This window comes from Mercenaria mercenaria, chromosome 4, assembly GCF_021730395.1.
Source record: "Mercenaria mercenaria strain notata chromosome 4, MADL_Memer_1, whole genome shotgun sequence".
NCBI lineage: Eukaryota > Metazoa > Mollusca > Bivalvia > Venerida > Veneridae > Mercenaria > Mercenaria mercenaria.
Window position 1 is genome coordinate 52,369,670 of NC_069364.1, and position 12,406 is coordinate 52,382,075.

The 12,406-nt window shown below is 33.1% G+C and overlaps 1 protein-coding gene across 1 annotated transcript; it reads left to right on the forward strand.

Annotated features, from left to right (window-relative positions):
* Window positions 1-682: 682 nt before the first annotated feature.
* On the forward strand, window positions 683-6,965 carry LOC123551697 (uncharacterized; the record flags this gene model as incomplete). The annotated part of the gene is made up of 8 exons (XM_045340803.2): window positions 683-728; window positions 1,308-1,402; window positions 1,763-1,882; window positions 3,177-3,209; window positions 3,467-3,578; window positions 5,492-5,534; window positions 5,907-6,064; window positions 6,854-6,965. Coding segments are annotated over 8 exons (672 nt in total), but the record flags the coding sequence as incomplete, so codon positions are not given.
* Window positions 6,966-12,406: the final 5,441 nt, after the last annotated feature.

The window sequence follows — 12,406 nt, forward strand, 5'->3', positions numbered from 1 at the left end:
AATTAGGTCAAAGTTATAAAAATGTAGTTTTAACAATTTTTATCCGTTTTATTTTAACCATGTGCCAAATCTTACAAAATGGAAATCGAACAGATTATCCTGCCATTTTGGCACTATGTGTACAAATCCAGTTATTTACCGTCAATTTCTAAACATTATAAATTTTGTTGCTTTAAGGTGTGCGTTACATGCAAAAGAAACCTATGAAAAGTGATCTAAGAAATAAAATAATTTCCTCATTTTAATAGCAGTTTCAGTTTTAAGACCCAAATGTCAAGGTATTAAATTATTGGCAATTGCCCTGTTGAATTTATCTGCAGGCAATACAATGTAAAAATAGAGAATAATCTAATGACATAGAAGCCTTCTATATTATGTGCTGGATTCATACCACAGAGCTCACGTTGGAGAGATAACACGTTTATATTAAGAATACAAACAATCGTGAAGTTTAGTTTGGATGCCAGGACAATGTTTACGATAAAGATATGTTTCGTCCTTTTATTTTTCTTTACGCAAGGTACAGAGGCTTTCATTTTTTTCTCAAGTGGACATAGGCTTGGTAAGCGGTTGTTTATCATTATGTTTGTAGTTTTATACCCTTGAATTTGTCTCATGTTAGGGCTATATCTTAATACATTCGTTTACATCCGTGATTTAATGTTGATTCAAAAATGAAAAAAGCTCAGACTGTTATGATGGAAAATCAGATTCGGTTGTTAATCCAGGTGGGTACCTTTGTTTGATAGTCTTACTGTTGAAATTGTTAAATTCTAGAAGGTAGGAGAAAAGATTAGTGAGTTATGAATAGTATATATACAGGATATTAAAATTTTGTTTGCTCCATCCAAAAGTGAACACTAGATACAATATTTTCTGCGCCACTCGAGAAAATGTAAGATCTGGCGGCGTTCACAAATGAAATATATTTAATTTTACTTGCAAAACATACTTTTTTTATTTCTTGCTTTCTATCAAGTCTTAAGCATTGGATTTTTTTTTTCATTGTGAAATTACGAGATATATCAAACTCCAATGTCTCAACATTTCATTGAAAAACTTGTTTTAAAATTCTGTATTAGCAAATATAAAAGTACATATAGGAGAAACGTGTGTTTTAACAAAACTAAACTCAACTAAATTTTAAAAGTAATATATATCTACATATATTTGTAAGTTTTGGTACTCAGAAACATTGAAATTATTGTAATTGTATTTCATAAATCATGGTTTTTTCAAATTTTCAAAGTTATACATAGATGATCATCATATAATAATTTAGACCACTGATTTATATATATATCTAGGTATTGGACGTGTGAATCAAGCGTTTTACGAACATTTTGTGAGAGATCGAAATAATGTTAAAACGGTATTTGACATAAACTCCGAGCACTGTATGGTAAGAAGTTTGGGTATTTTATACTGCTGCACGTTTCAAAATTTATGGTTCCAGAGGGCATGAACTTGCTTTAAATATATTTATGTTATATGTATGTATATACTTTATGACTGTGATAATTCTTTTTTAATTTGAAATCAACATATTTAACAAATTGAACAACTTGTTTTCCTTGTGTGGCAGAATTGTTCTACAGAAATATTGAAATTATTTTGTCTGAATATGACTTAAAGGAATACACAGAGCAGCAGTTGTTTCGTGCAAATTGAAACTATTATGATATTTGTATCAAAAGTATATGCTTTTGTTAAACAATGACTGAAAAAAAATATCATCTTCACTATAATAATTATTTCCCAGCCGACAGATAACTATGGCGGAGCTTGCGATCAGTCAGCGAAATCCACGCACTACCTGAGTAACTGCAACTATTCAGCTGCTTTCCACTTGTTGAATCATTTCTACGGAGGAAACTTGAAGGTGATCTTATAAGGTTACACTGGTTATGGCTACGCCCTCAGCCACTTGCATTTAAAACTCTTGATATGAAAATTCTACGGCTTTTAACCTGATCACGCTGGACAAGATTGATTCTGCCTTTGCAACCAGTGTAGATCATAATCAGCCTGCACATTCGTGCAACCTGATCATAGTCATGATCTGCCTTATTTCACAAAATATACATACTTCACAGAACAATTTATCTGAGACTGATCTATTAAGTTCATTAATGCAGTCATTTACTAGAAAAATAGCAAAATATATTGTTAAAGCATTCCTATTACGAAGAAGTTTATTATATCGTTAAAATGCATACTTTTAAATATACTGTATGTTTGTATCATATCCATTAGTTTATGATTATCATGTAAAATTAAGGGACGTGAATTCTGTAGATATAGTCCAGATATACTCCATACCTTATCTTGTAATTGTAAACTAGTAGTGTTCTTTTTGAATTTTCGTTTCGTTTCAAGACCAACACTTCTGTTACAATATATTTTAACAGTTCAATTTCACATCTCATTCTTATGTCTTTTCGTTTCGTATAAGGTTGTTGTTTGTGATAATTGTACAAATATAATGAAATAGTTAATCGCACATGTATGTATGGTAGTACGATGTGTGATAATCATTGCAATCATAAACTGTAATATAGCTAAAGTTAAGGATGAGAGACATAATTTATTATAGAAAGTCGCTTTTTGCAATTTAACGTTGGTGTTACAACAATGCTATAAATACAATCTGTGTAGTATTACTTCATCAGATAAAACTTTTCATTTACATTAAGTACACTACTTTTTTCTATTGATTATCCTGACATATCACTGATAATTAACTAAAATTCATTCAACTAAGTTTTCATTCATATGGGAGCTTCAATTCATTGTTTTATTCTATGATTGTTACAAATTTTATAACCGCCATTCTTAGATATTCATGTGCAAATAATTTTGAAAATTGTAAATACATGTACGTTATAAACAAGGTGACATATAGGTCCATTGGGCCGGGTGTAAATTTCATGTTTCTTGTTTGTATGTATCATATCATTGTTGTTACACATGTCACTATAATAAATGAATTTCTTATCTTATCTTATACACAGAAATCCGGACATTACAATCTATAAAGGTAAAAAGTGTTTACAGACTGTGTTTTATTATTAAACACATCCGGTATTTTGTTTTAATAATGAAATAAAACAAAAATATGCAAGTTAACATTAACGATGGTATTATTTATATTAAAAATATTTTTCTCCTTTTAGATGCCAACAAGAGCAACGCAACAGAATGGAAAGGTATAGCAATATCTTTTCTATAAGTTCATCCATTGGTAAAAAAAATGTTATTTCTTTGAACACAATAAGAATAATAAGTAAATTGATTTTAGAATCCTATAAAACTTGTGAATAAAATTTTTCAAATTACGAAAGAGGAAGAGGCATTAATAACACAAACATATTCTCCGAAAGTGAAACCTCACGTGTTGATGATAGCTTGAAAAATGTTTTCAAATGTTAATTTTTCTTTTATTTGTTCCGATTTTATTCTAAAGTTGACAAAGTTTAGTCAGGACGACTTTTTCTATGTCACAACACCTGGTATGTACAGTATGGATACAGTAGGATATATCTACGTACCCTCTGGATGTCTGGATAAATCAACAAGTAAGTAGTATATTTTTACAGTATTAATAAAGTAGGGCATATAAAGTTATAATTTATAAACGAGTACGCGTATTGGATATTACAGTATGAATATCGTAGGCAATATTTATGTACCGTATTTGCTGTAAGTAAGTTAAAATGGATACAGAAGGACATATCTACGTCTGTCACCTTTGTGTCTGGATAAATCATCATGTAAGCAGAAGAATTTTACGGTATGGATACAGAAGGACATATCTTCGTCTGTCACCTTTGTGTTTGGATAAATCATCATGTAAGCAGAAGAATTTTACGTTATGGATACAGTAGGACATATCTTCGTGTGTCACCTTTGTGTCGGATAAATCATCATGTAAGTAGCAGAATTTCATGGTATGGATACAGTAGGACATATTTACGTGTGTCACCTTTGTGTTTGGATAAAGCATCATGTAAGTAGTAGAGTTTTACGGTATGGATACAGTAGGACATATTTACGTGTGTCACCTTTGTGTTTGGATAAATCATCATGTAAGTAGTAGAGTTTTACGGTATGGATACAGTAGGACATATTTTCGTGTGTCACCTTTGTGTTTGGATAAATCATCATGTAAGTAGTAGAATTTTACGGTATGGATACAGAAGGACATATCTACATGTGTCAATTTTGTGTGTCTATAAATCGTTTTGTAAGTAGCAGAATTTTACGGTATGGATACAGTAGGTCATATCTTCGTGTGTCACCTTTGTGTTTGGATAAAGCATCATGTAAGTAGTAGAGTTTTACGGTATGGATACAGTAGGACATATCTTGGTGTGTTACCTTTGTGTCTCGATCAATCATTATGCAAGTAATAGCAAGTAGTAGAATTTTATGGTTTGGATACAGTAGGACAAACTAGTATCTAATGGTGTCATCTTTGTGTCTCGATAAATCATTATGTAAGCAGAATAATTCTACGGTATGAATATAGTAGGGCTTATCTGTTTCTAGTTAGATCAACAAGTATCGCGCAAAATTTTATGATAATGATGCAGTAGGTCATATCTACGTACAGTATTTTTGTCTAGATAGATCAGCTTTATACCCCAGTCACAGATATGGCGCGGATAGCTACGTCTAGCTACGGACAGAAACGTAGTAATCCGTATCGGTCCGTACCTGAGCCGTACCTCAGAGTAGTCATTCGTATCAATCCGCACCAAAACGTGGACAAAACGTATTCAAAACTTATTCCAAACTTGCAAGTTTCTCCAACTTTTGAACATGCACAAAAGTTTGAGCGAACCGAAGCCATTTGAGCGTGACTTTAGTCCAACTTGGCTGAAACTTATTCATCCGTAGTTAAACGTACTTAAACGTAGTTATCCGTATTGTTACGTACCTCGCCGTAGCCGAACGTAGTTATCCGAGGCTGCTCGTACTTAAGCATAGTTCAACGTAGTTTATCGCAGACCCGTCCGTGCGCTGGGCAAGTTGCAAGGCGCAGTAAAACGTAATTCAACGTAGTACCTCGTACCTATCCGTACTTATTCGCGTCCTGTATTGTTTTGTTTGTTTCCTGTTTCTCACCATTTTTTCCCGTACTAAGACGTATTGCTCCGTAGTTATACACCCACAGACTAATCCTATCCGCACCGTACCTCAACGCACGGACATACCCGTATGTTTGACTGTAGCTTAACACAGAACAAGTATACTAGTAGTATGACATGAATATTTTAATTTTATAGTACCTTAGGAGTGTTTCTGTGTCAAATAATGATTAGCAGATATTTATTGAAATGCAACTGCATCATTTTCAAGGCAAATAGTAAACGGAGAGTAGAAAATTTTAACCCGTATTCTCAATGTTAATTATGCACGTTAACGTATTTAACTTCATTTACGATAGCAGTCACTACGTTTGTGATTTTCTTTTACCGACTTTCAGAATGTAAACTACACGTGGCATTCCACGGATGCGAAATGGGCCAGTAAGTAACTAAGGCTGCTGTACTATGTAATATAGTTCCTTGTGCAATCTTTGATTAAAATTAGTTAGAGCACTGTGGTAGCTGCAGCTCATTTTATAACTTCTGATAAAGTGACGTATTCTCATAATATTTCAACAAAGCAAAATAAACGTGATATATTAGAAATAAATCTTTTTCGAAAGCACATTATAATTTATAAACTGAAATGGAAATCAAGCAAAAACGTGGGGTTATGACAATATTATGTTCTGTCTCGCTTCTTCATGTTCCTTTTTGGCGACATGGTATAAAACTTGCATTTTATAAAACCATATAGCATGATGCAAATAGCTCACACACAGTTATTGTTGTCATAAATCGTGAATTTTACAGGAGTAAGATCGGAGACGCCTATGTACGTCACGGAGGTTACAACGAGGTTGGGGAGCTAAACAACATCATTATATTGTATCCACAAGCAAAAGCCTCTACCGTACCAGTAAATATTGCTGGGTGCTGGGACTGGTGGGGATATACAGGAGCATTGTTTGGTATGTAAACATAAATTATAGTATTCATAAAAACATTCTATCGCATCGATCCACATTGAAAAGTGCTAGGATACTGGAACATCGTTTAGTATCAACTTAGTACGGTCACAAGCAAAAACCACTACTTTAACATATAACACTGATTGATGGTTAGGCTGATGCGGATATTTTGGAACAGTTTTTGTTCCTATTGTGTTTCCTTACCATTGGATATTAGCGGCTGATAGGATGCTTTGGATTTGAAGAAACACATGGTTTGGTATGTATACCGTATCATTCAACATTGCTTGGTACAGAGATTATTGTGGATACACAGGACTATTTCATGTAAGTGTGAGGAATCCTGGGTCCTAGTTTAACATTTATATAACATTTTATGAAAAACAGTACAAACATGAGCTATTGAATCTTAGCAACTGGCTATATAATATAAATTAAGCAAGGAAAAGGAAAAAAAATCGAAGAAAATATGACACTATAATAACTCTTATGGCATATTTCGTAACAATAAGAATAAGGTTTCTCTCCATTACATGGCGTTACGAAAGAAAACTTCAATATGGTTTCTGTAAATATCTGAAAAACAATGTATAGTCTGTTTATTAGTTTCTTTAGGTTTTTCGTATACAAATTGTTATTTATGGCGCTTCTAATGAAACAATTTTAGAAATACCACCATGCTTATAATCTCGATTTATATGAAATGACGATTTTATTCTTTGTTTTTATGTTTGAAACCGATTTTTGGAGGAATGGTCAGTTCAGTTGGAATCATTTTTTTTCATTTAGCAACAAACAGCGGATTCCAGCCAACAGCGATCAAGCGGATGATTGACAGAGTTGCTGGATTATAAAACTTTGTAGACGATAACACGAAATAAAACAGGGAATTTAGTTTGCACTTCAAGTTCTTTTTTTATTTTTATACATGCATGCTATTATGATGGCAACGTCAACAAAACATAGGGGACAAATGAAGAAATAAACAAAATAGTTGCTATGTAACACAGATTGAGTAAAATAACAACGAAAGGGATGGTAGTCTAGTGGGTTAAGGTCTCGACCGCTCAAACATGGGGTCGTGGGTTCGAGTCCCACTAAGGGCTCGACCACCACTTCTCATATGACACCAGAACTGGATGTTCCAGGAAGCGGATTCGAGAGTGGTTGAGATAAGCTTGAAGTTTTCATCACGATAGATCTTGAATAAAGTAGTATAAACAAAGGGATAATGACATTTCGGTCAGCAAGTACGAAGGCATAGATCCATTAGGAAAAGTCACGTTTAAATAACGCAGCCATGTAGTATTCGAGGTAATGGAAAGTTGTTTGATTTTTTATAATTGTTTTACATGCGCTAACAGCAGGTGTTAGTTAAATTTTTACATTTCATTATTTTTATTTTATGCTTACTGGTGAAACACTGAAACATATCAGTGAGATATTTCTCTAAATCACTCACAGTGCCGAACTTCTTTTTTTCAGATAAAATTATCTCCCTTGAAATATATTCTTTAATTAACTCCCATTGTTACCTTTATAATTTCTGGTATCCTATTATAATCCTTACATACAATCCATACAGGAGACATGTACCAGTTAGCATAAAATAAAAAGAAAAGTTTGTTTGCAGTGTGATATCGAAATATATCTTCACCGACAAGGGAGACAATTGAATATTTTCACGAAGGCGGAGCAATTAAATATGTCATTGTATAGAAATAAGCGTTTAATCAAATTAATCAGTTTAATTTTTTTTTAAAAAAGGTAAACCTTTTGTAAATTTACTAAAAACAGTTGGAATATTAACTTGATTTAGAATCTTACTATAGGAAAACTTTAAAAAATACTCATCAACGCTCAAGTGGCCATCTTGGTAAGGATATTATACAAGGAATTTCTTATAACTCAAAGTATATAGAGTAGAGTGAAAATGTTATCCAAATGTTTAACAAAATATTCAATATATACTTGATTCAAATATGCATATAACAAAAAATACAGCCTGATAAGAATTTTAACAACATTAATTGTCAGTAACAGGACATAGTAATAGTAAGTAACAGCTTATCTTCTCACATGCTTTATGGTGTAACGTATAGCATGGACACATGCGTATAAAGGGCACACCTTTCTAAGAACTTGAGTAAACTGATCATGGCACATTTCCCCACATTTAAGGATACTTACCTTTCAGACTAAAGTAAAAGTCTATTCAATATCTATGTAATAGAGTTCCGCTTAAGCCGGTGCTAGGGAGCGTTAGGAGTGTTGCAATTTCCATTACCTCTCATGAACAGACTATGTCAAGTCCACTAAGAGGTCAAAAATTTTACTTTTTCTTGTTCAGGTTAAACATATATATATATACATAGCTGGCTGCAAGTTACACGTAACTTGGTGCAATCATTCACCATAATACGACGGTACGTCAAGTGCATGACTTAGTCTCAAAAATCAAAAGTCTAGGTCAAATACTTTATGTCATTTATCTTGCCTGGTTTGTAACATTCATAATATGCATACAGGGATATTGAAATAATCCCGTACAATTGTCACCATAACATGGCGATGTAACATTTAAAAGGTGAAATTGATATGTACGGTCATTTCAGTTTCCAGTCAATGACTACGGTATATATGTTGTTTTGTCGAAGTGCCATTAGTCACAGGTCTCACACTTTTGTGTAAGAAATATACCAGTAATGAGGTGACATGTCGCGCGCATGACTCAGATCGCTAGCTCAGAAGTCAAAGTCACAATCACAATTACAGACAAAAATTTTAGATCATTTTTCTTGTCATAATGCATGGAAGATATTCAAATAATTTGGCACTAATATTCACTATAACAAAATGCTATGTCATGTGCAAGACTCAGACACATAGTTTAAATGTCAAGGTACCGTCACAGGGACTTAGGTAAACTTGTGTTTGTGATGGTATATGTAAACACTTCCCTTTCATATGTAAAAGCATACTAGTAATACATGATTCTTTTTAAATTTTCCCATTAATTCCAAAATGAAATTGTAATAAAAGTAAGATATATTGATAAATGTTGAATTTTTTTTATCCAGAATGTAAATCCAGGCATTATGCAATAAAAGTCATTGTTTGTGTATCATGATATTGAATGACAGCGTAATTTTCATGGCATAACAATAGGGTTATTATACTAGTAGCTCGATCTGGGATGCTGTATTCGGCTCTCGTGGATTGTTGCCAGTGTGATCCGATCTTGCAAAATCCACGAGAGCCGAATACAAAATCCCAGATCGATCTACTGTTATAATGACCATTTTATTATATATCTCAACTTTTTTATCTGTTGTTTTTTTGTTATTGAACGAAATCTTCAATGTTTACCGATGTTAAAATGGACCTTAGTGAAGTTTTTATGTGCGCTTTTATAGAGCTGTGTCAGGACATGCATATTAATGAAAGTAGTCCGGCAACATACGATATAAAAGGAACAATACGGATTTTTTTCTGCTTGTTAATATTTACTTGTAAAATACAAGCCTATTTTTTTACAGAATTTATATAGGTATATAATAAATAAGGTTATGCTGCATTTGAGATATGCAGTGCAGCTCTATGTACTGACTTCTGCCGGTACGAACGGTCATTGGTATTTCATTAGTACCATGTACTAGTAAGTGTTGTCTCCTCATGTCATGCGTTTCATTTTTGTGTTAATTACTTGCCTTTAACATGATAAAATGTTCCATTACCTTTTGTGTATTTTGTCTATTTGGTCACATATTTTAGGACACACTAAGCAACGACGGGGTTCCTTGCACCAAAATGAAGGAGTAAGATTACACTATACCATATTACTGTTTAAAAAGATTTCATATACTTAGGTTCTTTAAAGAAAATAGAATTTGTCACAAAATTTCCCCAACTTGTGAGGAAGAAATAAATTATTGGTTGGCCTCATAAACCTTCTTCACTAAATTAAAAATGATGTAATCCAAGAATGGGTTAATTTGTTACAAAGCTGTGATACCCTTATATTGACCACCCTTCAAAGAAACAGTCATTTTTATGCAATTTGTATCAATAAAGGAATCGAACCACTCGAAACACTTCACTAAGTTGTGAATTTCTTTTCAAGTTTATCCTTAGGCTCCTCCTTCATCAAAACTGAACATCCTTTGTTTTTCTTTCAACGAATTAGACTACTTCATTCTACAATACCATGTAGTAATAGGTCGACAGTTAACTTATTAAAAATAATTATGCCTCATAACCAAGCCACACAGTCAGAAAATCACCTGGTGAAAATCACCCATATTATTCGGGTTAGTGTGTCATTAAATTGCATTATATCTTTAAAAAACAAATATTTTAATATCTGAGAGCAATGATCAGTTATAAATTTCCAGACATTTTTAGACTTTGTTCATTAAATGTATTATATCTAACAAAGCACAATATACCAGATGTTGTGTAAATTTCAGCTACCCTGGAATACATAAAACTAATTGTTTGTTAAATTGGAATCAGGGTTTTAAAAAACATGTTTAAGTGTATTGCCCCGTAATATTTGTCAAGCAATATGCTCCGTGCAAAATGACCTTGGGCACCTTGGGTCGTCCTCCACCACCAACAGCTTGAAAGTCGTCATATGACCTACAATATTATGTTGGTGTGGCATAAAACCTAACAAAAAAGAAAATAACCGCGAATTATTGATCCCAAGGAACTAGAAATAATACTAACACTGAGTACAAATTCGGTGTCATTTTATACGGCCGTGATACAGCACTTACAGACTGATGTTATAATGATAAAATCTATAAGAAGATCCCTTGAAAGCGTATAACACATCAAAGCAAAATATAAATCAAGCCGCGGGGTTGTGAGTTCGATAGCGGGACGTATGTTCTCCGTGACAACTTGATAAAAGACATTGTACCTAAAATCATTCGTCCTCCACCTCTTTTTCATGTGGGGAAGTTGGTAGTTACTTGCGGAGAACAGGTTTGTACTGGTACAAAATCCATGAACCCAAGTTAGGTTAACTGCCCGCCGTTACAGGCATACAGACACTAAATACAAAAATGGCGTGAAAAAAAATGGTAGTCGCATAATAGCTGATTTTGCAGTTTGTGTGTTTGACTGAAATTATTTTTCTTGCATCAAACATGACCCCTACTTTTCTTTTGATTTTTATTTAGCACTGACACTATTCTTCAAGAAAATGTAGGTTACAGACATTTAAAATGGGTCCTGATGTGTGCTGCAGCCATCGGAAATAGGTCAATGTTATATAGAATAAAGAACAACAACTATTTAGTGTGTTATAACGTTAGAACACACTAAAAAATGAGACCCCAAATTATACTGGTGGTGTATGATCTAAGTTTCCATGACATTTTTTGTCATGTTGTTATTTCATTATGAAAATGCTACCTACATGTCAAGCTTACATCTGTCATGTGATTTTAGCAAAAAGATTGCAAAGAAAATAAGAAAATTAGCTCTACAGAGCAAAAAACTGAGGACTATTTGTATCCGCCATTATGCGACTACCATTTTTTTTTTCGCGCAATGTTTGTATTTAGTGTCTGTATGCCTATAAGAAAATCTGTTTTCTCTGACACTGTGACAGTTTCATTTGAAATGTAAAAGTAACCTAAATGCATGAAAAAATACAAGGTTTTAGCTTGATATCAACAGTTTCTAAGGTTTTTTGGCATTTTCAGTACCATAAGACAAAGCGTCAGATTTTGTCAAAAATAGCTGTCGCGACATAATTTTGAAGCAGTTACCCTACATGCAACCGTGTTTTGCCCTGTTTTGACATTTTCTACTCTGATCTGCATACGAATTACACATTTAAACTGTTAAATATGTTCACTTTTACCTCTGATAGCCAGATATAAGAAATCAATAGGCTATAAATATGCAGTTTTTGAAAAAAATACACTCAAAACAGTGAAAATGTGATATTTTTTTATTAATTCTCATTTTCAAGAAAATTGCAATAAGTTTGTCATTTTCTTTCAAATTCTAATCAAAGTAGTCCATTTCCACCATCATCTGGCCAGATTTCAATTTTTACCAATATCATCTTATAACTAAAACACTGTTGAAAAATGGCGTTGAATCTTACACAGACAAACAAATTGATACGTCAAAAAGCACCGCCCAGGAGGTGAGGCTAGTTGTTTAGAATGTAACTGTATTGAATACTTTGAAAACTTTTTCTGAATATGCAGGCCTATTTTTCGAATAATTTTGCATCTTCATTTCTTTTATGACTACTAGCAAAAATGTTACATTTTGAGTTGCGAAACTCAGGAGAGCAATCTACGGCCAACATGTCCT